Here is a 26133-nt window from a genome sequence, read left to right on the forward strand (position 1 = left end):
AATAGTGGGATCTCCTCCATTGTTCCCTGTGCCCTTGGTTGTGGGCTGCTGGTTTCTGGTGGGGCTGGCTTGTAGGTGGAGAGGAAGTACAAGATGTATGATGTCTTTGTTCTAGTCTTAGTCCAGATCTTTAATTCATTCAGTGGGTGCTTTGGTGGCAATTTAGAGATGTTGTAAGTTCCGGTAGGCTGTTCTTGTTGTTTGGTGGGAGTATGGTTTCCTTCAGCTTCTTTGTTCTGTTTTCCATCCTCGTTCATTTGTCCTTCTTGTATCGGGCACTCTGTAGTTTTGGCTGTTTCGTGATGGTTGTGGATCAGTGGTTTATTGATGTTCTAGATGTGCGCCAGCTGTTCCGGTGGTAGGCTTCCTGGTTGGGGGTTTGCTGATGTTGATAGGTCTTTTTGATTCTAATTACACTAGTTATGGCATGGTGTTGTACAAAAAGTAACCTACCGTGTTTGTTGGCCAATGCCTCGCTGTGCTAATAGGGAGGGGAAGACCTGCATTTGTGAAGGGCTTGTATGCTTTTTTGGTTAGAGGGGTGAAAGCCCTTCTGTGGTGAGTCGTTTCTTGGTCTCTGGAGTATTCTGAGGTTCATAGTGCTATGCTTCAGAAGTGGTTGGAGCTGCAGTGGGAAAGGTTGGTTTTCCAGGGGCAGAGGGGCAAGGGACACAGTTCAAGGTATTCATGTTCAAAATGTCTAGTGGTCGTGAAGATTTAGAAGGTGGCTATAGAGGTAAGCTTGGCTGAAGTAGAGCAGGTATGATTCAGGGTGTCTAGGTTCAGAGGTGGAAGGGTTCAAAGTGACACAACTCAGTGGTGGCATTGTTGGGATTGGTAAGGTTTGTGGGAATGGATGTAGTAGGGGTTGGAAGAAGTAGGTTTCTGATGGGTGAAGCACAGTGGTTTGTGGTAAGCTGGAACATTCAGAGAGGTAAATATTCAGAGTCTCAAAGTTCATAAATGCTAGGTGCAAAAGGTAGTGAGATCAAGTGACAGGATTTGGGTTGGCAAAGTTCAGATTGTCAGGGTTGAGGATGGCTTAATACGAAAGTGGCAGAAGTCAACTATGTCAAGGTTCAGAGGGGCAGAGTTCTAGACAGTGAGGTTTTTGGCCGGAAAGTTCAAGGAGTCAAAATGAGAGAGTGTTGAAGTTCAAAGCAGCAAAGAGCCAGAAGTTAGGGTTCTGGTTCAGCAAAATTCGTAAGCAGCAGGGCATAAGCCAGTGGGTTTAAATTGGTTGGGTTCAGAAGGCGGCAGAGTTCCTGGTACCAGTAATCGGAGCGGCAGAAATTCAAACTGGTACAATTCCATGTTGATTAAGTTAAAATACAATACAGTTTTAAAGTGGATGAGTTAAAGACAGCAGCAAGCAAGTTAGTGCTGTTTTGGAGTGGCTAAATCCAGGGCAGCAGTGGCCAAATCAATAAAGCCCTAAAGGGGCTATGTTCAAAAAGAGCAGAAACCAAATCAGCATAGAAATAATATGGCCAAAATTCAAAAACAGCATGGATGCTCCAGCAGAGCTCTAGTGTGGCTAAATTCAAAAGCGGCGGGGTTTAAACCAGTACCAATTTGGTGTGGCCAAAGCAGCAGAGATTGAACCATTGCAGTCCATTGGTATGGCTGAACTCGAAGGCAGCGAGAACAAAATCAGTACAGTTTCAGTGTAGCCAAACTCAAGGCAGCATGGAACAAATTGGCACAGTGTGGCTATATTCAAAAGCAGTGGATGCCAAATCAGTATAGGTCTAGTGTGGCTAAAATTCAAAAGCAGTGGGAACAAGTCAGTACAGTTCTAGTGTATCTAAATTCCAAAGCAGCGGTAACTAAATCAGTACAGTTCTAATGTGGCTAAATTCAAAAGCAGCAGATGCCAAATCAGTGCAATTCTTGTATGGCAAAATCACAAAACAGCATGAAGCAAATCAGTACAGTTTTAGTGTGGCTAAATTCAAAAGCAGCGGGGGAACCAGGTTAGTACAGTTCTAGTGTGGCTTAATTCAAAAGCAGTGAGAACCAAGTTAGTACAGTTCTAGTGTGGGTACATTTCAAAACAGTGTGAAGCAAATCAGTACAGTTCTAGTGTGGCTAAATTCAAAAGCAATGGGAACCAAGTTAGTACAGTTCTAGTGTGGGAAAATTCCAAAACAGTGTGAAGCAAATCAGTACAGTTTTAGTGTGGCTAAATTCAAAAGCAGCGGGAACCAAGTTTCTGCAGTTGTAGTGTGGGTAAGTTCCAAAACAGCATGAAGCAAATCAGTACAGTTTTAGTGTGGCTCAATACAAAAGCAGCTGGAACCAACTTACTACAGTTCTAGTGTGGTTAATTTGAAAACAGCATGAAGCAAATCAGTGCAGTTGTAGTGTGGGTAAATTCAAAAGCAGCGTGGACTTAATCAGTATAATTCTACTGTGGCTAAATTCAAGAACAGCGACAACCAAGTTAGTACAGTTCTAGTGTGGGTAAATTCCAAAGCTGCGTGGAGCAAATCAGTACAGTTCTAGTGTGGCTAAATTCAAAAGCAGCGGTAATGAAATCAGTACAATTCCAGTGTGGCTTTATTCAAAAGCAGCAGATGCCAAATTAGTACAGTTCTATTATGGCTAAATCCCAAAACAGCATAAAGTAAATCAGTACAGTTCTAGTGTCACTAAATTCAAAAGTAGCAGAAACCAAATCAGTATAGTTGTAATGTGGCTAAAATCAAAAGCAGTGTTAACTAAATCAGCGCAGTTATAGTGTGGCTAAATTCAAACTCAGTGGACACCAACTCAGTACAGTTTTAGTATGGCTAAATCCCAAATCAGCACGAAGCATAACAGTACAGTTCTCATGTGGCTAAACTCAAAAATAGCAGCAAACAAGTTTGTACAGTTCTAGTGTGGGTAAACTATTCTATCCAGCCCACTGTGGGGCTGTATGGAATGTAGACTGGAGAGCGAAAATTAGAAACAAAGAAAGAGAACCGTTTGTAAACACTCCCCTGCCCAGGAGTGGAGCAAATCAGGGGAGAGAACATTCTACAAAAAGACGGTTAGAAGAAAATGTTTGGAAAGGAGTGAAGGGGAAGGCGGCAGTGGGAGCTGGCTTTTTAGCAGACAGTGGCCTTGTGTAGGCCAGTGGTTCTACGAACACTTCCAAAGTCGGGTTGCATATGCCAGGTGTGACGCAGCATCTACTGTGGGCCCAGACTCTGTGTCCGGAGACAAACTAAGAGCTTTGTCTGGAAAGTGGGAGACTGGTCAATAGTTGGGCATGAATGTGACTGGAAGCTGTTTTGTGTTGTCCTTTTGCGTCTGAGCGCTTTATTTCTAGACAACTGGTAGACTTCGAGCCATGCATCAGTTCGTTACTGAACATAGCAATTTAGAGTGCATTGCATTGAGCTGTGAGAGCGAGGCTTTCAATTGACAATGCGCCTGGTTGAATAGTGTGTGTTGTGGGCGCTAGACGATTCACCAACTGAGAGCCAGTCGCTATGGCCTTTTGCTATTGCACTGCAGTTTGTAAACTAACAACCATGCAATAAAACTCTAGGAATCCATTTTGAATCAGTCCGAAATTGATAACTACATTGACTTGATGGGATCTGTTGAGCTATGGAAGTCGTTCATGATTGGCATATAATATATGAATCCAAAGAGTACCTGACTCCCCAGAGGTTTTTACACACTGGTAATAATAGCACTGTGTGCACAGCAGACGTCATCCCCTGCTGTGCACACAGTCGCTGATTTCCAACTGAAAACAAGACTGCTGTCAAATTATCAAAAACAAGAGAAAAGCCCCACGCTTGAATATTTGTCCAATATAATGTGTTATCATCATAAGTCATTCTGAAGTAAAATACGTTAAAATATCATATGACAATGTGTCTGTTTCATGCGTCATGGCTTTCACGTCAAACCCATTGTGCCTGCAGATCTGAGGAGGAGCTTTGTGAGTGACAGTCCTCTTTCTTTTCCAGTGATGGGGCCCTATGTGCGGCGGATCCTCTGCGACGAACTAGGAGCCCCAGCCAATTCCGCCATAAACTGCATCCCATTGGAGGATTTTGGCGGGCAGTATCCCGATCCAAACCTGACGTATGCCACTGCTTTACTGGAGGCCATGAAAGGAGGAGAGTATGGCTTTGGAGCGGCTTTTGATGCTGACGGCGTACGTAATTTTAAGTGCATTGCGGTTGACGTTGTTGAAAGTTCAAAGCACATGCATATTGTTCTCATTTTTCTCCATTTGCAAGCTTCCCTCCACTTTTTTTCTGTCGTGTGTGGATACATTTCATGTGTGCAAAGGGCAGGCAGGAAAGGCATAAGATACATACGATTTCTGGTATCACACAACATCCGCCATGCATTAAAACAATATTATGGTAGGGTGGGGTTCATTGATCAACAACTTCAGGTGACATTTTTATTTTTGCTAAGGTTTGCAAGTGCAAAGCTTTGAATGCTTGTCCGAATAAACTGCTGGGGGTGTGTAGCTACTTCTTGCCACTGCTTGGTCTGGACTACTCTGGCAGTGCCGAACCTGAGAATTAAGGCATATATACAAGAAAGAACGTGGCCACGAGAAGTGGATAGCACTAACTTTGGGATACATATGTCTTTGACACCAGTATCTATTGCTTGCTCCTGGATAACAGCAAGATGTACACTACTGAATAAATGCACAAAACATTGAATGTGATAGGCACTCAAATGGGGAGGTGGGTCCAATTGCTCCATATGGTTTATCTGGTTGGTGTACACACTTTTTATGGGTGGCTGTAGTGTGCACTTTTTGGGGTTTAGTACATGGACTACATTTTTGGTAGGAGGGCAGTGCTCAGCACACTTTTCTCTTACCGGTTTTGGGGCACACACACTTTATTTTAGGGGGGTGTGGGTAAGCAGGGTGCAGTGTAAAGCCTATCAACCTCCAATGCTGTCAACGAAGAAAGTGCAAAGAACCAGCTCCACTTCACAAAACAGCTGCCAGTCACATTCTATCTGCTGCATGAGAGGATGGCATGCAGGGTGTAAGCCAGGGACTGAATAATACAAAGATGGCGGATGGCAGATACGAGTCACCGGTTGGCAGCGCCGTGGGCTGGTCCACCCGCCAATCATCACAGCTAGGAAATCTGCAGAAATTGCACCCAATCACAGAGCAAGCATGCTATAGACATACATCTGTTCCCATGTAGGGAGTTATACACGCCGTCCCCGATCCTGTGGCACGGATGCGGACCGGAGAGATGTGAGGATGGAGGAGGTGGAGAGGCGAGATAGAGTAGCAGAGGAGGAGGAGGAAGGGGGAAATAAGAGGTTGGAGGAGGTGAATTGGAGAAAGAGAGTAGTGTAGAGGCTCAAGAGGGTAGAAGACTGGTGATAAGAGCAAGAAGAGTGAAGGAGGTGGAGAGGAGAAAGAGGGGGCAGAGGAGGAAGAGAAGGGGAGACAGGCGGAGGAAGGGGTCATAGAGAGAAAGGCTTGGAGGGGCGAGGATAAAGAGGAGAACGGAGGAGGTAGTAATGTAAAAAAAGAAGAACAGGAGATGAAGGGGACGAAAAGGATCAGAGGAAGAGGAGAAAGAAGGGAGAATGTGACAAAACAGAGACCGGGAGAGCTAGAGCGTGCAGCAGAGTGGCAGTGAGACCTACAAGAGAATAGAGTGCTGAGGAGTGCTGAGCAAAAGAGAAAGGAGGAGAGGGGGAATAGAAAGCAGAGATTACGTGAGGATGAAAGAGGCAAGGAGAGCAGAGGGGCTCGAAAGGGGGATCCCAAACTCTTGATCCTGACTAGAGTTACACCATGGTGGAGAGGCCTCAAGATACCCCTAAAGGATAAGGAGAGCTGTTACTACTCCCTCTATCACAGGGGGGAACCCCAGAGCCCAACGCTTGTGAAAGACTCTCATGCCAGAGCCCCACCCAGATAGCCTATGGTGCCAGGGGTGGTGGCGCAAGCATCCAGGAGAATCTTCCTGACGATTGCAACAGGAGCCAAGAAAGACTCTACAGAAAGCCAAGAAAGCGCACAGGGCACTACAGACCAGAGAAAGTGTGACTGGGTAACCGGACCTTTGGGCTCATCTGGACCTTAGCCTCTGGTTTCCTGCATGCATCACGTTGACTTTGACATATATCGCAATATAATTGCATTTTTTTCAGTATTTAATGTAGAATTCTGTTCTTGAGAGTTAGGCTTTATTTGTGCGTCACTTCAGTCTTGTGATTTGTTACACATGGGTGTTTGGCATTTTTGTATTTTTTTATTTTGTTATATATGAAGACATCCAATCGTATGTGATTGTGTTCTGCAGTACAAATATGAATCAGACCAAAGTATGAATAACTATTTAATAAATATCTGATGAATTCAAAATATGAAACGTGTAGCAACATAAGTTGTCCTATTTCACCTGTGAAATAAGATTAGATTTTTCTGTAAAACAGATCCACACGAATCATTTAAATAATAGAGGATTTGTTTCCTGGTAGGATTTGTCTCTGATGTCCCCATTCCCTGCCATTGTAGGGGCCTCCTCCCTTCGGTTATAATGCATAATAAAGGCAGCATGCCCTGATACTCTGGCTTTGAGTTGTCTGGTGACCCCCTCCACGAGGACACCTGTCAAGTTTGGAATGTATGATCTGGGTGATCTCCAGCAGGTACATTAACCCACTGAGCTTTCCCACACATAAATGATGCAAGCCAGACATGTATAGATTATTAGCGCGCAGCAGCGCAGGCTCCCATATAGCACTATACAAACCCAGCCTTATTCCTTCCTGTGCATTTTCCGTGGCGATATTTTGATGGAGTTGGACAGATAATTGAGAATTTTAAAGTTAAGCCACCTCGCCACCTTTTCCTGCTGAAGGCTGTAGGAGCTTTAATGCCAGCTTATCTCTACTTGTTAAATGCAAGATGAGGAGAGGACATGTGCATTCACTTTCCTTGTTCCTTCTAAAGTATTTATTTACACCTGCATTGTATTCTGCTTTTTTTTCCAGGACCGGTATATGATTCTGGGCCAGAATGGTTTCTTTGTGAACCCGTCTGATTCGTTGGCAATTATTGCTGCCAACCTGTCCTGTATTCCGTACTTCCGGCAGGTGGGCGTGCGAGGGTTCGGCCGGAGTATGTGCACGAGCACAGCCCTAGACAAGTAAGTCGAGCTGTACTCCTTTCTATTGACCCATTGTGCCGCACCTTGAACATGTCTGGCCGGCCGAAGAGTGTGTCTGGTTATCCTGGGCTACCTGCGGTCAGGATACAGGCCGCACTTTCCTCTAGCAGCCAGGTCCCGCAATGCTTTGGAAATGTGGGGAGTTCTGGATTGAGCTAAATGCCGCTGCGAACACTGACTTGGCAGAGAGTGTGTACTTTAAATGACAGCATGGGAGGTATTTCTGGCGAACTGTTCAGTTTGCGCGTGATCACTGTTTCTATACGGTTAAATACAATTAAAAAAGAAAGGGTACATGACCTTCGGGGTGTAAGGGCAGACAAACAGGATGTCTTACACACACACCGCATTCCACTGCATATTGAAGGCTGTGGCGAGGTGGCCTCGCTCTTTAAGGCGGGCTTTTGCTTGTCAGGCTGAGGGCCCTGTTCCCACTGCCTTTCCGACCTCAGAGGAATTCATGTCACGCTCTGCGTGCTTCCCACTCATTGCCATCATCGCGTAGTCCTGCCTCCTTGTACGTGACCCGTGGAATGATTTCTGTGAGTTCATGATGTTTGATGGGACATGAAAAAGGCGCTTTTGGCTGGCATTCTCAGCGTAACCGCTGGCTGAACCTTGTCTCCGGTAACAGCGGACCATTGCCCGAGGTTCCCTGCACTGGCTCGGCTGCTCTGACCTGCGGCAGGGGGCTCTCAGGCTGTGTGAGACGGCCTGCTCGCGTTATGACGCAGTTCGAGCTTCGAGGGTAATCCTTAGCAAGGTTTCTTGCACCGGGCCTACAGTTGCCATGCATCCGGCCGTTGCCAGGGTTTGCTTCATGTTTTTTAGGGAGCGGGACCTGCAGACTGCAGCAAGTCATGCTATTTCACATGCCTCTCTTTTCAGCTGCTCTCTCATGGGGTACTCAAGTGTAATTACATGCTTTAAAGTGTTTAGGAGCAGACATGATCGCTGCATAGAGAAAGCCGCTCGTTTTCCTCAGGTTAAACCCATCAAGTAAGATTTGTTTTTTCTAGCCTGTTTCCCTGCCTTCCTTGGAGTGGCCACAGTTTGACCCCATTTCAGTAAGGGTGGCAAAAAGAAGGTCTACGGTCATTGGTAATTTCTGCTACGGTGAAATAATTCCAGCTACTAGAGAGAAAAATACCGCCCTGTGCTAAATTCCACCTTGATCTTTTAACACCAGGGATACAATTACAACTGGTGGTAAATACATTACCACCCATCACAGAACAATTACCAAATAAAACGCTGTGCACAACCGCCAGAATCAAGAATAGTCTAGTGCCTAAATGTGTTCACAACCAGAAACCACTGCAGTTGCTCCAAGTATCGGACAGCGTGGCCCACAAACACTCAGGTCACGACCGGGGTGCAGCTTGTGCTCAAGGGACTCAATCCCCACTGTGTCATTTCAAGCTCTTCCGGTTTGTGGTATTTGCATCAAGGCCAATAATTCCATATTGCTAGTGGTCATATGTAATTCCAATACCAACATGTTTACGACCCGTAACTTACCACTCCGGGAAGTTGATTATTGCTATTAGCACCATGGCTACCCCCTTACCGCATTCCGGGTCCGGGTCCGAGTTCCCGAAATAGGGACTTACCAGGTCATTCCAACCTTGGAGGACCCGGTAAGTCCCCATTCTAATTCGAGCCCCCATAGGGCTCAATGGGAATGGGGATGGAGCTAATAATGGCACCGCAATTTGCGGTACCGTTTTAGCTATGAAGTCCCTTAACGGGTCCCATCCATAACGCCTTGTAAAACCAGGCGTTGAGGAAGGGACCCTCTAAGGGACCTCGGAATAGGGTTGTAAGGGATTACCGGCACCGGTGACCTTACCGGTGCTGGTAATCCCTTACCACCTACCGCGTAATGAGACCCATAGAGCCGTACTGCTATCTAGGGTCTGGCGCTGCCCAGCAGTGGCGCCCCCAGACATTTTTCATAGGGGTGGCCACTCTTGAAGTCTTGGGGTGGCACACCAAAACAAACATATATAAATAAATGGGCCGGTGGGGGGGGCTCGTGCTTTTATAAGGGTGGCCGTGGCCCCCCTTGGCCAACCCTTGGAGGCGCCCCTGCTGCCCAGAAGCCATCCTTCTGCGTCTGTGGCCAGACCTTCTCCTTCTGTTATGCCATTCACTCTGTAGATGTAGTGCCAATTGAGGGACATAGTCACCCAGTCTAGGAGGGCTCACCCTGGTGGGGGTTGTGCAATTCATGCGTGGTAGTCGGGGCAAGGCACCACCTTCTGTACCTGCTGCCGCTCTCCTTGTGTGTCTACAGCATGCGCTCCTTCTGGACCTGTAGAACATTATGCTTCTACTATCTAAAGCCCAGCCTGACCTGCCATCTAGGGATTGGGAGCACCGCTGCAAACCTCAGGTAGTTAGATGACCTCTAAGGCATAATTGTGTATTTCTCTGAGTGTCTGTGGCTTTCACGGGTCTCCCGGGCTAAGAAGATACTGGCTTTTCGGTATTATGCCTGGAACCACAATTGACTGCATATTGGTGAATTCATTGCAACCATGAACATCTGGACTGTGCATTCCCCTGATGGATGAGTGCATTTATGAGTCCCCCTTCAGAGCACGGGCTTTCCTGCACAGCTTCAATGCTTAACACCTCATGCACATTGTCACTGACCATATACAAAATCATGGCAATGTGACTACAAAGGTAGCAGCAGATATTGTCTTTTCTGCTAAAAATGTCTTTACACAACTCTGTAATTTGTCCGATTAACCCAAATTAAATGGGAAAAACAGGTAGGCATGTATATCTCTAAACATGTGCACATATTACAGTGTTGCCAACAAGGATTGCCTGAGCGGGAACATTTTCAAATGTTTTTAAATAACATCTCAGGCAGCTTCAAGTGAAAGATGTGAGCAAGAACTGGGTATGGAATCAAAGCCAACAACCTTTGCTACTTGTGGTGGGCCCTCAGGGTTTGGTCCAGTGCCCGCTTCTCTTGACTGATTTTGCAGTTCAATGCTTGATGGCCCTTCACTGTCTCATGCTTACCTCTTCCAAACTAAATCAATTTTCCATTCAGCACACCACGCTCCTCGTAATCTTCCCTCACCTATTTCTGTTTCTCCTGACCTGCTATCATCATCAAGGCCAACACTTTCCCATCATCTCCCAAGACCCGCAGCCTTAGAATGCTTTTTGACAGCAGCGCCGGGCTCCACCAAAGTGCTACAGCAGCCCCAACCAACCTCCTAAACCTTAGAAAGAGCTGTGCCCTCTTCACATACCCTTCTTATAAATCTCTCATCTCCACTGTTGTATTCAGTCACTTCGACTACTGCTCAAGCTATGACAAGGCCTTCATCACTACTCTTTAGGGTCCCGGGACAAAGTCCTCAACTTTGCTACCTGTCCCCTTTACAAGCCACCACGCTCCTCTGCCAACTCTCCTCACTGGCACAACCAGATGTGCCTGCACTCTTTTTAGATAGCTTCTCTCAGTCTTTAAATCTATTCATGGGCTCCGCCCCTTATATGTGGTACCTAATCCCTCACTGCTCCTCCCCTTGTACCATTATGTGTAGCAAAAGTTAGCTTCTCTGCCACGCCCACCCTGTGCTGTCCTGGTTCTGGTGTTTTTCCCTACTTACCTCTCAGAACTGAAGATTTATACACCCCAAAATAGAAAGGTCACCCCTGTCCACACCTTCAAACTGCCACTTAAACCTAGACGCCATCTTCTCCTAGAAGATGCACCCTTCCTCTCCAGATCACATTCTCTCCGCTCTTAACTTCGCTCTCTCATCCCATCTTTGGCAGAGCCCCCTTCGCCCTATACATGTCACCATGAATAGAGCCATCCTCAGTGGACTAATGCCCCCCGTCAACGTCCCATCTAACTCTCCCCAACCGCTGCTTAGTACATGCATGTCTCATTTTTCTCTGTAAGGCATCTGCGTCCCACCATTCCTCTAACCATGGTATGTGTCTCATTCACGACTCTTACGTTGCTTGTTTGTCCAGTGTACAGGACATAACAAGATTAGTTGCGTAAAATACCTCAGATCTTGCCATCAGCCCTAGAGGAGTGGTCTATGCACACGACTTGTTTACTCAAGATGGGCCCAACTTCCAGTGCCCAACTGTGGTAACATCATCGAAAGCTATCCTGAGGATACAACACTTTTTGATGTCTGTAGTCTGAGAAGTTATATTGTATTGTGTATTTAATATAATTTTAACAGAAATACACATTGTGTTTTAAATGAACTACATCATTGCGTTGTTGTTTGGCAACTGTGTTTCTTGACATGTGTTCATGTTATGTAATGTTACTTGGCATTTATATAGCGCCTTATGTATCATTGGTATGACCTCAAAGAGCTGGTAGGTTGAACGCCCTCGGGAACCGTAGTTCAAGTCAGTAGAGAGAGAGAGTGTCGTATGGTGCATGGGTGCACCAGATATGTGTGCAGCTGGTATTGGTTGTTGCATGATAGCTGCTTCTTAGCGGTAGGTGTGCTGTTGAGGAGATCAGTTGGATGTGTTTAGTCTGGAGGGTGGACACTCAGACTGAGTTCTGGCTGCGTTAGGCCTGAGGAGAGGCCTAAGCTAGCCGGAATGTGCTCATCTAGCTGGTTTTTATTAGGATGATGAGGTGTTCGTGGGGTCATGTTAGTAATGAACCCACAATAAACCAAGAGGTGCATCACAGCAGCTGTCTTGCTTTAGAGCCATAACACTGATACTGAAGGTGAGTGCTCATGGATTGTTTGAGAAAATAAGTACAGATGTAGTCCACATTCTGATCAGCTAGACCTAAGTGCATGCACATATGGTGCTAGTGTATGAAAGAGAGCACTAGGACTAAGAAGGACCCAAAGTGAGGGATTCCCACTCACACTGATCCAGGATTAATTCTACAAGAAGACTGTCATCTGGTACCAGGGCCTTATCAGGGGTGCCCCGTCTAGGCCCCTATTTAATCTCTGACTACTTGCAAAGTATTCAGAAATGGACATTATGTTAGTTTTCAATTAGTGCCCCTTTAGGGACTTCTCACTTGCTCAATAGGGAAGTGAAGCGCATGCCTTCGAACAGAGAATCCCCAGCATACACTAGCAGGTAGTGCCAGTCCCTACAAGATGTCCAGGAGATCAGATCCCTTCTCCTTGGTCTGAAACCGGTTACACTCCACCCAGCACTAACACTGCCTTCATCCAATCTCTCCATGTACTGTCCCTGCAAATAATGAACTGGCCCCATGCATGTACTATAATAGGCCACACTTAGAAGTTGAGCTTATTGTAAGTAGTGTGTAGAAATGGGCATTAAAGATTCCTCTGAGGAATTACCCAACTGGTCGATGCTGGAGGCCAGAGTGCTACGCCACATTCTTCGATGAGTCAAGTAGTGGCTACATTTTAGAGGGGCTTTGGCACACCTCCCACATTTCAACCTCATCACTGGGGTATTTTCGGTGTGTATCTTGGAAGTTTATAGAAACCAACCAACATAACAAGCCTTCCTTCTCAAAGTAGTCCTGAAGAAAAGGCATTGCACAGTATGCTCCCTAATGTATCAATTATTGTGCTATTCTCTCATAGACTTAATATGACAATCAAGAATGACTACTGCACATTTTTTGAGTATGTCTTTTTATATTCTCCGCTGGTTTATGGTTGGCAAACTGTTTCTATATGTTGCCCGTTTCATCAAAGGAAAGCTTCAACTGTATTCACAACCATTCTATCCTGTTCATGCATCGCTTGCATTGCATCAAATAAAGGTTGTCTGTTTTGTGAATGTTAAATATTTCTTCTTCAAATCCTGTTTATTAATTAAACACAGGCAAACTATCAGAACAATCACTCGTATTAAACCCACCAAATACTGTTTTCAGATGTTTGCAAGGCAGAAACCAAAAAACACCACCACACTGTGTGCAACAAACCTTCCATCTGTTAGAGGGCTTCCTTGGGGAAGAGGGAGGGAGAAAGGTCGTCTGGCTAACAAGCAATTCTCAATAATGTGATCGCGACACATAATGGACGACTCCCAGAGCCCCAGAGTCTAGAAAGTGCACGATCCAGATTCCCAGCATGGCCAGCGCGGTCCCTAACAAAAAGGTAAAACCCTATTCTACCCTGTCCCCCAGCTCCTCCAGAAGGGCGTGAGCTGCACTCACTTCAGTAAACACAAAAGCTGAGTCCCCTTTAAGCCACCCTCAATCGACTTAGGTGGGAGACAGATGCAACCAAGATCTTCTTGATCAATTCACCTTTCATTTCTAGGTGCACTCGCCTTCAGGCCATTGCCCCCCGCCCCCGCACCAAATACGGATCAGGGAAGCGCAAAGAATTCGACAGCCAGTGGAGCAACTTTGCTGAAAATTATGGGTGGTTCAAGGGGTATGACATCTACATTAAAAGGGCCCCCGCCAAATGAGTGGGACAAAATAGTGTGCAACAAAAGTTGGGGGGACAAACACCCATAACCCCCCACCCCCTAAAATTACGCTGATATTGACAGACTTTAAACAGTATCTCCTTTATCTTCAGAGGGTTCCGAATTGCTGGGAGCTTTGGCGCTATTGAGCTCCTGCTTCTACCCTGGTGAATTTAAAACCAACAGCTGCCAGGAGCTACTTTTAGCTCCTCAGGTACCGTACCAATGTGCACATTTAACATTAACTTTTCGTTATTGAGAATGTTAATAAAGAAGAATGATGACACATCCAAGACACATTTAAACATAATGGATCCTACATAATGGCCCAAAATATGTAAAGTGTGCATCTCATGTGAAGGTAAGATGTGTAGTGCTTTGTCTACTCACTCCTAGTTCCCCAGGGGTAGCTCCCGCTTACTCAGTGATTCCTGACACCCAGGAGCTGGTTTTGGCTCCAGCTCATTGAACCCTAATTTCAAACCCTGTTTTCACTTCAGGCCTGAACAAGTGCTGCCTAATTCGCGAGCAGGCAGGCACCAACATGATTGTCTCCCCGCTGATTCTTTCTGCCCATATCCTCAGTTCCACCATCGGTAAGCCCTTAAACCAGGCACTGAGGTGCTCTGTTGTCCAGCGGTGCTAGCTTCCTGAGATAAACCTGGTCAGATGCTTCCCTCCATGCTGACTTGCCCGGGGTTCTGAGGTCAGTTTCTCTCGGTGTATCTTCAAGCCGTTCAATTCTGAGGTCTGCCTCAATAATATTCTGCGCTGCACAACATTGAAAGCCATCGGAGGAGTCCCTAAAACCGTCCAAAGTCTTCATTGCTTCTTGCCCCACTGAAAGCAAACCTGCCTCCCAACTGAGATACTGTAGCCTCATCTTTTTCACCTTTCTAGCTAGGTCCCCTAATGTGGTATTTGACTGTGTTCTTTTGGTCTCAAGTACATCCACTTTAGCATGAATGCTGCTCATACACTCCATTAAGGTCGTCTGACCTCTGGATAGAGCCTGGTTTTGTACAGCATCCTATGCCAAGCCTTCCTAGGTAAAATCAAATCTTTAGCGTAAATGCTGCTCATACACTCCATAAAGGTTGTCTGACCACTGGATAGAGCCTGGTTGCGTACAGCATCCCATGCCACGCCTTCCTAGGTAAAAGCAAATCTTAGTTGGATGTACCTAGATGATGGTTCCGTGAATTTTTGGGGTCCAGTCCACAGCTCAGGTTTCCCTAACAGAGCTCTGAAACTCAGTAGGAGGGGCTGGTTGTTACACTTCATGGTTCTCCAAGGCTCTCTTTGTCCGCCACCTATGTTTTCATGCTCTGTGTTTTTTACCCCTTTGCAGGAGTTGCATAGTCTCCTAGTTACACTTCTCTGTTGCGCTCGTCCATGCCACATTACCGCAGCAAGAAGGAAAAATTCCCAATTTGGGAACCCGCATCCCCTGAACACTATCTAAGGTCTTTGAAGACAGACTGATATCCTTATGATAATTTTAGTAAATCTTCATAAAAATAATTTCAATAACAATTCAGTTTATAATATGTATATGGAACAATTTTCAAAAACAACAATTATATTATTATCACAAATTTCTTCTTTTATTCATGATGTTGGAAAAAAGCCCAACACGTTTCAAGTAAGTACTCTTCTTCAGGGGCAAAAGAAATTCTATAAGATAGATACACATAAAACAAATTAAGTAAATATGTAATTACTTAAGTATCTATATTTTCATCTCATCATAATTCTCTTAATCTCATATTCATTAGGTAAAGTTCTTTACAAAGAAGGCCATGTTAGAATATCTAATCTTAAACACTGGTTCCATTCTTTCAACCTGAAGACAACAGACCATTGATTGTTTGAATGATCCAAAGCCATACCTTGCTGCAAATTTCAGAACAATACTCTTTCAGCAAGATAATACTTATGTTTAGTTCAAAAAATTGAAGCTGTTTGAAAATGTATGACAATGGTGAAACGCAACTTGTAGGATTCAACTAGCTGGAAGTAGAAAGCTAACCTTGTGATCACTAACACGCTCCTTATATATCAGCGGGTAATTACATCCGATGGACTTCTCATCGTCCAAATGTATGTTGTCTACAATAACTGTGCTGCAAATGTCAAGTGAATACATTTCGGTTATTAGGGCGTATTTGCTAGTTTTATGACCATTCAATATAATAAAAAGTGATTGTAAATGATCTTACCGACTATTCAGTCATCAATTCATAAGTATATGAGTTGCCAGTCTGGCATCTAAATGGATTCTATGTCCTCATCTATCTCCTGCATGTTGGAGACTGTTTCTTCCATAAATGGTCCCCACTTGGTCTATGTAAAAAGGGCAAAATTTAAAAATATAAGGCGAAAAAACAGGGCTAATGTAGTCACTATCTAATTTTAACGCTCAAAGACTCGTTATACAAAAAGCCACATCCACTTACTTAAATTGGCTTTGAAAAATGGTGACTGGTGCGGTTCGCCTCGGTACGATCTTTAGGTTGAATACAGGAAGTTCAGTGGGCTGGAAGTGAGGCTAGCAATAAGCCCAACCTTGGTGGGTTGAAATCTAATATAGAAAAATAAACCTTAAACCTTAAGTACCTTAAGAATAACATGTAAAATTATATGGCCGTGAAGGAAAAAGATCCTGGTTTAGCTACTTACTGCTGTGAGTTCTAGCTGTCCATTAGAAGGAATACAGGGTCCGGCGGAGTGGAGAACTATCAGGAGCGTCTGACTCTATTGTTACTAGTGAAACCTGTTTATATATGCCACCCTTTGCTGATGTCACAATCGCGCATGCACGAGTGACGTCAGTAATTTACCGCTACGGAAGTAGTCTAGCAATAAAGGATAGCACATTCGTTCTTATCCTACACCTTTGTATTATCCAAGCGTGGAAAACCTTTGAATTATACCCTTTATTTCGGGTATGATGATGATTGATCTACATCCTGTGAGATGTAAACAAATGACGCCAAGATGCGCATTGCATCATCCGTTTCATGACGAAAGTGTCTGAAATATCAAACCTGATCTTGATCCTATTTTTTGGACGGAGTAACAAAATACCTGGATTTGTGCTCCTTTATACTGCAGAACGTAGATGATGATAAATGGTATGGAATGTAAACAATTGAGGTCACATTGCATGGTTAGATGGTGTCATTTTATGATGCGCCAATATTAAAGTTGGAAATTCTCATATGTTGTGAAGTAATGAGTAAAAAGATATCATTGGGGACGAAATGAGCCCCATATTTACCAAGTAAGAAAATTGTAGGGTAAATTAGTGTCTCCTATTAGTGCTAAGTGGTGAGTCACAGTTTATAAGCAGTCAACCAGCAATGAACAAAGGGTTCATAAATGAGTGACAATATATGTATGTCAGATAATTATTTAGAGTTAATCAGACTGATCAAAGGAGACTAAAGCTAGATGGGTCGAATACGATCTACAGCATTTCCCCTGTGTATTGACCACCTATCCAACGGTTAATCTGTCATTAACATGTTGGCTTTCCCTCATATAGCTGAATGGTAAAATTCAGCTTGAACATAATGGGCTCTGGTGGACCATCTCTTGATATTTAAACAAAATAAGTAATAAGCATAAACACAAATGTAAAAACATCATTGTTAATGTCCTCTAATGGGATCACAATCTAATAAAGAGTAGTGCAAAGTTTTTTTTAAAATAAAAAGCACATGTACAGATTTAAAATAAAGCATTTTCACTGGACTGTCCAAGGACATAATGTTCCAAAGGAAAGAAGGTCTAACCAATTCCCCCTATATTTTTTAACAGTGATTATTAGAAAATTCACCCTAGAGATTAAGAGGTCGATTCATGGAGCAAACGTGCGCCGAAAATCTCAGCGCAAGCAGGCGCACGTTGGCGCAAGCGTGAGAAACCCAGCGCAAGCGCACGCATGCGATTCAAGGAAGATGCTGCGCGTGTTTCCCGCTGTCCGTGCACCAAATCCTGCCATGGCGCACACGGGCACACACAGCGTGCGCTACGCGCAGAGCAAAAGCGCACATAGAGCGGCGCACACAACCAAAGTGTGTGGAACAGTGGGCGTAACACGCGGAATGGGGAATAACGCGTGAAAAAGAAGGTGTAACTGGGGAAGTACTGCAGGGAACTACACGGAACGCCCACATGCACGCGAACAACCTGTATTCATGGATTCGAATACGGGAAACCCTGCACGGCAAAAGACGCAAACAGGCGTCAACGTGTCCGCCACACGAAGGCAGGCGGAAGCGTCCCCGCGCACAGTATAAAAGTGCGCGCAAACAACAAACATGTATATACAGCTATGTTGAATGCCCCATTTGTCGCAGCACTGATCGTGGGACACCGCAGGAGGAGGAGAATAGCCAGGGCACGCATTTTCGCACCACGGACAAGCCTTTTTGGGATGCCTGATGACCAGGTCTACGGCAGGTATAGGTTTCCACCCCATATCATCCTAGACCTGGTCAGGGAGTGGGAAGATTACCTTACATCCCCCACCCTTTGCTCCCAAGCATTGAGCCCTTTGGAGAAGGTGCTCAATGTCCTGCATTTTTTGGCCACTGGGTCATTTCAGCGGACTACTGACATAGTGGGGGGGGGTCTCACAGGCCACGCAGTCACGCTGCCAACACCAGGTACTGGCAATCATGACAGCGCGCCCCTCAGTCCGCAGGCACATATACATGCCCAGAACACCCGCAGAAAGGCAGGCCGTTGTCCTGGATTTTTTCAGGGTGGCACACTTCCCCAAAGTCCTCGGTGCCATAGATTGCACCCATGTGGCCCTACTTCCACCTATGGCCACTGAGCACAAATACCGAAACCGCAAGCACTGGCATTCCATCAATGTACAGGTGGTATGCGATGCAAAGGGAATCATCACCTCTGTCTATGGAAACTGCCCTGGCTCCATCCATGACAGTTTCATATACAGAATGTCCACCCTGAGCTGGGCCCTGGAAGCTGGGCAGCATGGCGAAATGCCCTTGCACATGCATACATGTCACACACACACACACAAATACACAAACCCCAATAATCACAACCATTTACACCTCCCCAGGGGACAGTGCCTACCCTCTGAGCAACCACATGATGACGCCAATCCGGAACCCCACCACACCACCCCAGGTAAGATACAACGCCTCCCATATTGCAACCAGGGCCATAGTGGAGCGTACATTCGGAGTGCTCAAGTCACGTTTCCGCTCCCTTGACCTCTCTGGCGGGCAGCTACTCTATGCACCCCCAGTAGAGTGCAGGATCATTGTGGCAGCATGTGTCCTGCACAATGTTGCAACACGGCAGGGCGTACCGGTGGACATGGTGGTGCCCCCACATCCCCAACCACAGGCACAGGCGTTGCCCATGGGAGGGGACAGGGCACGTGGCGAGGAAGCCCGGACCCAGCTTGTGGCCACATTTTTCACCTAAACTCCCACCCCTGCGGAGTGCACACAGGCCTGGCACATACCATGTGACAATCGATGATGACAAAGAGACAGTCAACTGTCACAACCCTACCACCCTGAGATAGTTGCCATGGAAGTGCCACATTGTCTGCATCCCTAGCTACTTAAACACAAGCTATCCTGTGTGACCAAAAGGCACACATATGACATGACATGATATGGCATTTGTAACGTGCCTATACACAAGTATTTCAAGGTGCGATGAGGCAAGGAGGGGGGAACAAGGGAAGACAGACAACGATACTACTAGGCCAGGTGTCATTTAGGTTGTGCAAGTGCAGGGGTAGGGGGAAGGGAAAAGTGCAAGGGGAAGGGGAGGGGGGAGTGCAGTACAGGGTAAGTAGACTAAAAAACAAATAAATAGGCCAGCTGGTGGCAACTGCAAAGGTAAGTGCAGACAAGTGCTGGGAAGGGGGGACTGTAGGGATAGAGAGACAGTCCCGAAGTGCAGGGGTTTCCAGGGAGGCAGTGCAAGTGGAGAGTGGCTGGGCCAGGGACCGAGGTCAGTGAGAGTGGCCCAGTTGCAGATCCAGTGCAGTTCCAGGTGAAGAATTTTGCAAGGGAGAGGCAGAGAGAAAGCAGAAGCAAAGAGGAAGGTCTTGAGGTGCTTCCGGAACCGGAGATGGTTCTCCTCAAGTTCCAGTGAGGCAGGAAGGCTGTTCCAGAGGGAGGCCCCTGCCGCAGAGAGAGATCTACCCCCAGCTAGTTGCTTTGAGAAGCGGATGACCCTGACATGCAAGGTGTGAATCACACACACCTGCAAAACAGGCCATGTCCATCACTGTTATGTCACTCAAACCCTCCCAAACCATAACATGACATGGCAAGCAATACCCATACACCAACACAGTAACAATAAGGTACACATTGCCATGTCAAAAATGTACAGTGGCATCAGACAATGATGTCTGACATGGCATCAGATGAAATGACTGACCAACAACCTCCCACCCAAAATAAGTCATTTCCAAATGCATTACAAGAGTTGTAGACGTAACATAACGATTAATGCCTGTCTACATGCACATTGTGCATTGCAAAATCAACACTGCAGCTTCTGTGTGCTGTGTCCAACTCCTGCAACACACTGCTCAGCGCACAGCACAGTGAACAGCCATTGTGTATGATGCACACCCGGAGCATCACATCTATGCGACAGATCACATCAAAAAGCAAATTAGGCATGTACAGGATCCATAATTGGTCACAGAACATGTGCTGCAGGGACACAGTGGGCACCAGAAGGCAAACAGTGTACACGTGGATATGCAAGGGTGGTTGTACATGTAGTGCATCATAGTGCAAGTGTGTGGGTCAGCAAGGACATGCACTCAACATATGCATGTGCAATCAAGAGACCATCAGTGTTCTCTACACATCACATGTGAACATTCACCATGTGTACACCCCAGCATGTCAAACCACAACTATCCTCTCGCACCTGAAAGGTAAACACAACACATGAACAGGCATTGATCAGCAGAACACAACATGTACATAGGATACCATCATTACAATGTCAGGGTTCCCATCACACTGCAGGGCAAGGCAACTATCAACAACACCCCCCCCTCCCTCACAAATGACCATGACCCACTGAACAATTGCACCTGGTTCATGGAGCCTTCAACCCTCAATTTCACCTGGCCACAGGATCACCCTTCCACTTCGTCACCATCTCCCACCTTGTGTGTAAAAAGGTGCCTGCACCCTCAGAGTCCACCCTCATTTGCAAAATCACAAAATCCAAGACAGAAAAACAAACCAGAACACCCTCCAGTAGATGACTTGACGTAGCAGTACCTCACAAAGGCCAACTACTACCACAATGATGTAACAACCAAGGTAGTACAGTAAAACAATGTCACAACAAGATGTGAACCATGTGTGGTACATAACATAGAATGATGCACCATGAACGGATGTGTACTGTCACAGGTCCCGTGTACAGGCGCGGCAGTGTCACGAAACAACCACCCCCACCGTGTCCCGGGTGCCTGCAAGGTCAAACTCACACAGGCCTCTGAGACCCTGGTGGGGAAGGAGGGTCAGGGATATGCAGTCGGGACAGGTGTTGGCACACTGGATAACTGGAATTAGTGGCAGGAGAGGGGAGGAGGAATGACACATGAAAGTAGGGAATGCACGAAAATGTACTACCTGCATGAACACATACACAATCCGAACAAACTTGGACATCATTGTCATGGCCTTCTGTAGTCCAGGCTTAGGAGTGGCACGAACCAACCACCCCCTCTAGGGTTTTGCCACCTGCAAGTTTGGGGCTTACACAGGCATCCGCAACCCCAGCGGGGAAAGAGGGTTAGGGAACGTTGCTTGGATAGGTACGGGAAGCAGGAACACCGGGTAGAGGGTACAGGGTTTAAAATTGGATAGGACTCCGGGTGATTAGGGGAAAAATAACATACCAAATTGAATTACACATTCATCCATGCATTAATGCACCCCCCAGCAAGCCTATGCAGAGCAGTTTTAAAGAAAAACAACAAGACACTTAGCTCTGGTTTTGAGTGCTGGCCTCCTGCCTGCGCACTCTCAGGTCCGGTTACAGGAGCACTGCAATGCTACAAAGAGAGCCACAGTCAATAATCTGTACGTGCCCATTACACAAAAACACACCACCAAACATGCCCCATAGCAACAAACTACTCTACAAACAGACAATATGGTGTAGATGCTTCGTACCCATATATAACATTACCCCTGTGATGGGTCATACACAGTCAATGCAGTAAGTCAGCCGCCGGTGGGTGCGTGGCAAATGGAACACTAATGTGTCACAATTCACACAACATGCAATGTTCCCTGGGTAAGCAGACAGACCCATATAGCAAGCCATGACTTCAGAACAAGTCGTGTTCCACCATGACCGAAACAAAGTTGGCAGTGCATGTATCAAAATGTACATGGAAATGAAATGCACTGCCCCCGAGTATGTCCCTTGCTGTATGTCCCTGTGAGCTGCCCCTTTCCATGTCTCGGAAGGCTACATGGTTGATACAAGTGCCTCAATGGACCTTGGTGTACAGGAGGGTATGTGCCACTGCCCCTGCAGGTGTCCCAGACAACCTTACAATCAACAGCCATCAGTCCACCAACACATCTGAGCTGCATTGTGTGCTTCAACACCAATATTTGTCCAAGCTCACCCTCAGTGCTGTGACTAAGCCTGCATGTGCAACTCGCCTGGTGCAAGCTTTGCTGTGTTGTGGCCCCCCTGTGCTGCTCACCTTGCCTGGAGTTCCTTGGAACACGTCAGCAGTTCTAGGATGTAGGTCTGCAATCCATGTGCCTCTGCTTGTGCACACATGTGCATGTGGGCACCAACCAACGTGTCCAGAATTCAGACGTCCAATGGGCCATGTCTGCTGGCAAAGGTGCTCTGGAGGCTCATCCCCCTGCAGAAAGGGCATGAAACACATGATTAATGCTTTAAAGTCATCTGTGTGTGTCTCTTCAGGCATCTCATTACTGGACCATGTCAGAGACTTACATCAGAAATCACACCATCAGTCCGCCTTTCACATCCAAAGTGTGGAACACACTATCTACGGCATGAATTGCAACAAGGCCGTGTACAGTAAAGATAAGAAACATACTACACAATGCATAGCAATGAATGTACACATTAATCATGAAACCCCCCATCTAGCAAAAGCTGAACAGTGGACAATAACACCACAATCATCCCCACTAGGGGTGTCAACACAAGTCACACAGCACCAGACATGCCACAGATATGACAGTCCAAAGCCCTTGTGTAATAGGTTGTAACACCGAACCATCCTTGCGAGCCCATGGATAAGGGAGGCAGGAGTGGCATATGTGAGTCAAGGACCCCAAGCAGCAAACACATACACAAGACAAGCCTGAAGGGCCCAGCTGGAACAGACAGTGGATGCCTTCAAAAGCCACAAAGCACCGCACCATCACATGAAAGCACAATAGACAAGCAATTTTAAACTATATTAACTAATTACACTAACTATGAAAAACCTACATTACCTGATTAAACTAACTATCAAACAGAAACTTAACTAACGAAACTAAAATCAAAAATGGCCACATATGACCCGGGGGGGAGTGGAGGCACCCAGGAGGGGGGAGGTACAGGGTGCTGCTCAACACCCACATGCGATGATGCTGAGCCAAAAAAAAACCCTCCATGGGCTCAACGCCTGCACAGCCCGACCTATGTGGGAGATAGATGGTCATCCGAGTCTGGTTCATCCTGGAAAGGAGGACGTGGCACAGTAGCCTGGCCACGCCCACCCGCAGCTTGCCCCTCATCTGCAGCAAGTCTGCCGGACGGGTGAGCCTGGTTCTGTGTGGCGATGTGACGTAGGTCTGCATGCAGAACCTCACGTGACACACGTGCTTCCTCTTGCAAGGTAGCACGTGTAACACGGAGTTCCTCCTGCAAGGCCTGGCTGGACAACCGCTGCACCTCCCGGCAAGCCTGTAGATCAGCCGAGATCATACGCTCAAGCTGTGCAAACCTCTCCTCTGCCCGCTGCCTCTGGGACATCATAAGGACACCCAGATTGGATTTGAGGGGAGCATACTCCTCCCTCAGGGCATCCATGTGCGCCTCTGCGTGAGCAGCAATTGCTTGACGCAGAGACGACATTTCAGCCTGGCGTGCCCTGTCTGAGGTGCCATGCCCAGCCTGAGCGAACGGGCCGTGGACCATGCCGCCTGCTGCTGGAGAAGCACCTGCCTAGCAGGGGGGAGCACAGATCGGGCCACACGCTCCATGCTCTCAGCGATGTTCTCCATTGCTGCCCCCTGCCGTTCTGAATTGGCAGTCATGTCTTGCTCCCACTCAGTATACTGCGGTTGCGAGCAGCAACCGCGTTGCCGGGCTTGACCCCTGCGGGACCCAAGGACCGGGTGTCCTCGCTGTGTTGGCACCGCCCGCGGCGGCACGACTACATGCCCCCGTCGACGTGATGTCCCAGGCACATCAGTGACTGGTGTGGAGGGTGACCCTGTGTCCCGATCCACCACGGGCGGAGGAACCAAGACTGTCTGATCCCTCAGTGCAGGTGTCGCAGACAGAGGAGTGTCCACATCAGAATCACTCACCCCTGACACATGGACTTGATGCTCATCCAACTCAACATGGACGTCAGAGTCGTCATCAAGGCTGGACTCATAGGCAGCCAGAGACAAGATGGACTGTAGCACTTGGGGGTTTTCGTGGCCTGCCACCCCACGACCCCCACTTGTGCCGGGTTGATGTAGTGGTAACAACCCTGTGTCTGGCATGACAACACCATCCTCCGCCTCCATTGCGTCATCACCTGAAAAATAGAGAGAAAAAAGGTCACTACACATGTCAGAAGCACACAACACACACACACACACCGACAACAAATGCATCAGGCAGACATGTGACACACAACATATAACCTGGCATGCATGCTGGGTCAACTTTGAATTGCTTCTGTGATCAGACCTGTTGAAAGGTGGCAGTATCCATGGAAGTGGGTCTATGTAGTGCACAAAATGTGTACGCCACTCACTACCTACATGTACAAGGACTCCATGGTGTGTGCCAGGAAATGTGAAGGCTGTGCAAGGTCGAATTCAGGCATCACGTGCATTGTGCATTCAATGTGTACCATATCTAGAAGCCAAGCACCCCTCCACCCCAGTACAAAAGCAGGGATGCCTAGCATGGTATCAAAAGGCTGACCATACGCCTGTGTATTGACAGGCAGTGTTGACTGGCACCAACAGCTTAATGTGATTCAAGTGACAATACTGCAAATGATGATGGGACAGTAAGCAGGACACATGATGAAAACTCTGGAGGCCGCCCACGTGTGAAGAAGACACAACAACAGTTGGACAGAGTCATTGGCCATTGAACAGGCTGAAGCCTGTGAGCCACACAGATTGTCAGACCCTAAACATGTGTGCAACACAGTACTGAGCCACAGTTGACATGGGAAGGCTGATGAGATGCCATGCAATGTATGTCACCCAGGACTTGTATTACAGTGATCATCCAGTCAAGGACACATAGGGGCATGCGTGCAATGCACATGGAGCATGAATGGGCACTCATGTCCCTCCGGGACATCTGACCTATGCACAGTACAAGTAAGATACCCTGCATCAAGTACTAAGGCTGTACCACACGGCATATGTCTGGCAGATTCTACGCTGGAAGTTAGCATCTACACAGGATGCATGAACAGGAAAGTACACATTGGCAAGATTGAAGCAGACCAGTGCAAAGGTGGAACTGGGGTGCAGAGTGGCGGAGGAGGGGCAAGGGAGCATGCCTACATGGAGTCCCCGCATGCAGGCAGAGGAGACATGCATCACGGAAGCATTGCATTACTTACAGATCAGAACCATGTACACGTCACATATAGTGGCAATCATGCACAACACATCCCACAAGTGAAACACACACGTCTTCAACAAACGCGCATCAACACTCACTGGACTGCGCATCAAAGTCCAGCATCTCTCCCACTCCTTCGACCAATTCAGGTGGTATGAACTCCGCAACGAGTGCCTCATGTGGAGTGAGCTCTTCCTCCTCTGGTGCAGGCCCACCGCCAGTCACCAGAGTCAAGTTGTAATTAGAGGCACGCTTAGCCTTAGTGCTGCGTTTGATGTCATTCCAACGCTTTTTGCACTCTTGCGCCGTGCGCACCTCATGGCCGAATGAACTGACATGTTCCGCAACATGCTTCCAGTGGGTGTCACGTTGGGCAGCCGTAGTCTGACTATTGGCACCCACTAGCATGTCACGGCTGTGGCCCCGCATGTAGCCCACGAGGAAGTCCAGTTCCTGCTTGCAGAAAGGATTCTTCCTCGACATGCAGGAGGTCGTGGCTGTGTGTGGGGTCCCAGACTGTGCTGCAGGTACAACCTTCCTCCTCTTGGACTGTGGCGCAGACCCTGGCTGGCTAATGCCGCCCTGACCAGTATGGCCAGTGGGTTCGGTGGATTGAGCCAAG

General features: G+C 47.0%; 1 protein-coding gene across 1 annotated transcript in view; it reads left to right on the top strand.

Moving 5' to 3' along the window:
• PGM5 (phosphoglucomutase 5) overlaps positions 1-26133 on the top strand; it is a 1026992-nt gene that overhangs the window by 315364 nt on the left and 685495 nt on the right. The window contains exons 5-6 of the mRNA XM_069625764.1: positions 3972-4162; positions 7003-7157. Of these exons, the coding sequence (XP_069481865.1) occupies positions 3972-4162; positions 7003-7157 (346 nt within the window). The remainder of the gene's footprint in view (positions 1-3971; positions 4163-7002; positions 7158-26133) is intronic.

This window comes from Ambystoma mexicanum, chromosome 6p (genome assembly GCF_040938575.1).
Source record: "Ambystoma mexicanum isolate Mex_15411 chromosome 6p, UKY_AmexF1_1, whole genome shotgun sequence".
NCBI classification, from domain to species: domain Eukaryota; kingdom Metazoa; phylum Chordata; class Amphibia; order Caudata; family Ambystomatidae; genus Ambystoma; species Ambystoma mexicanum.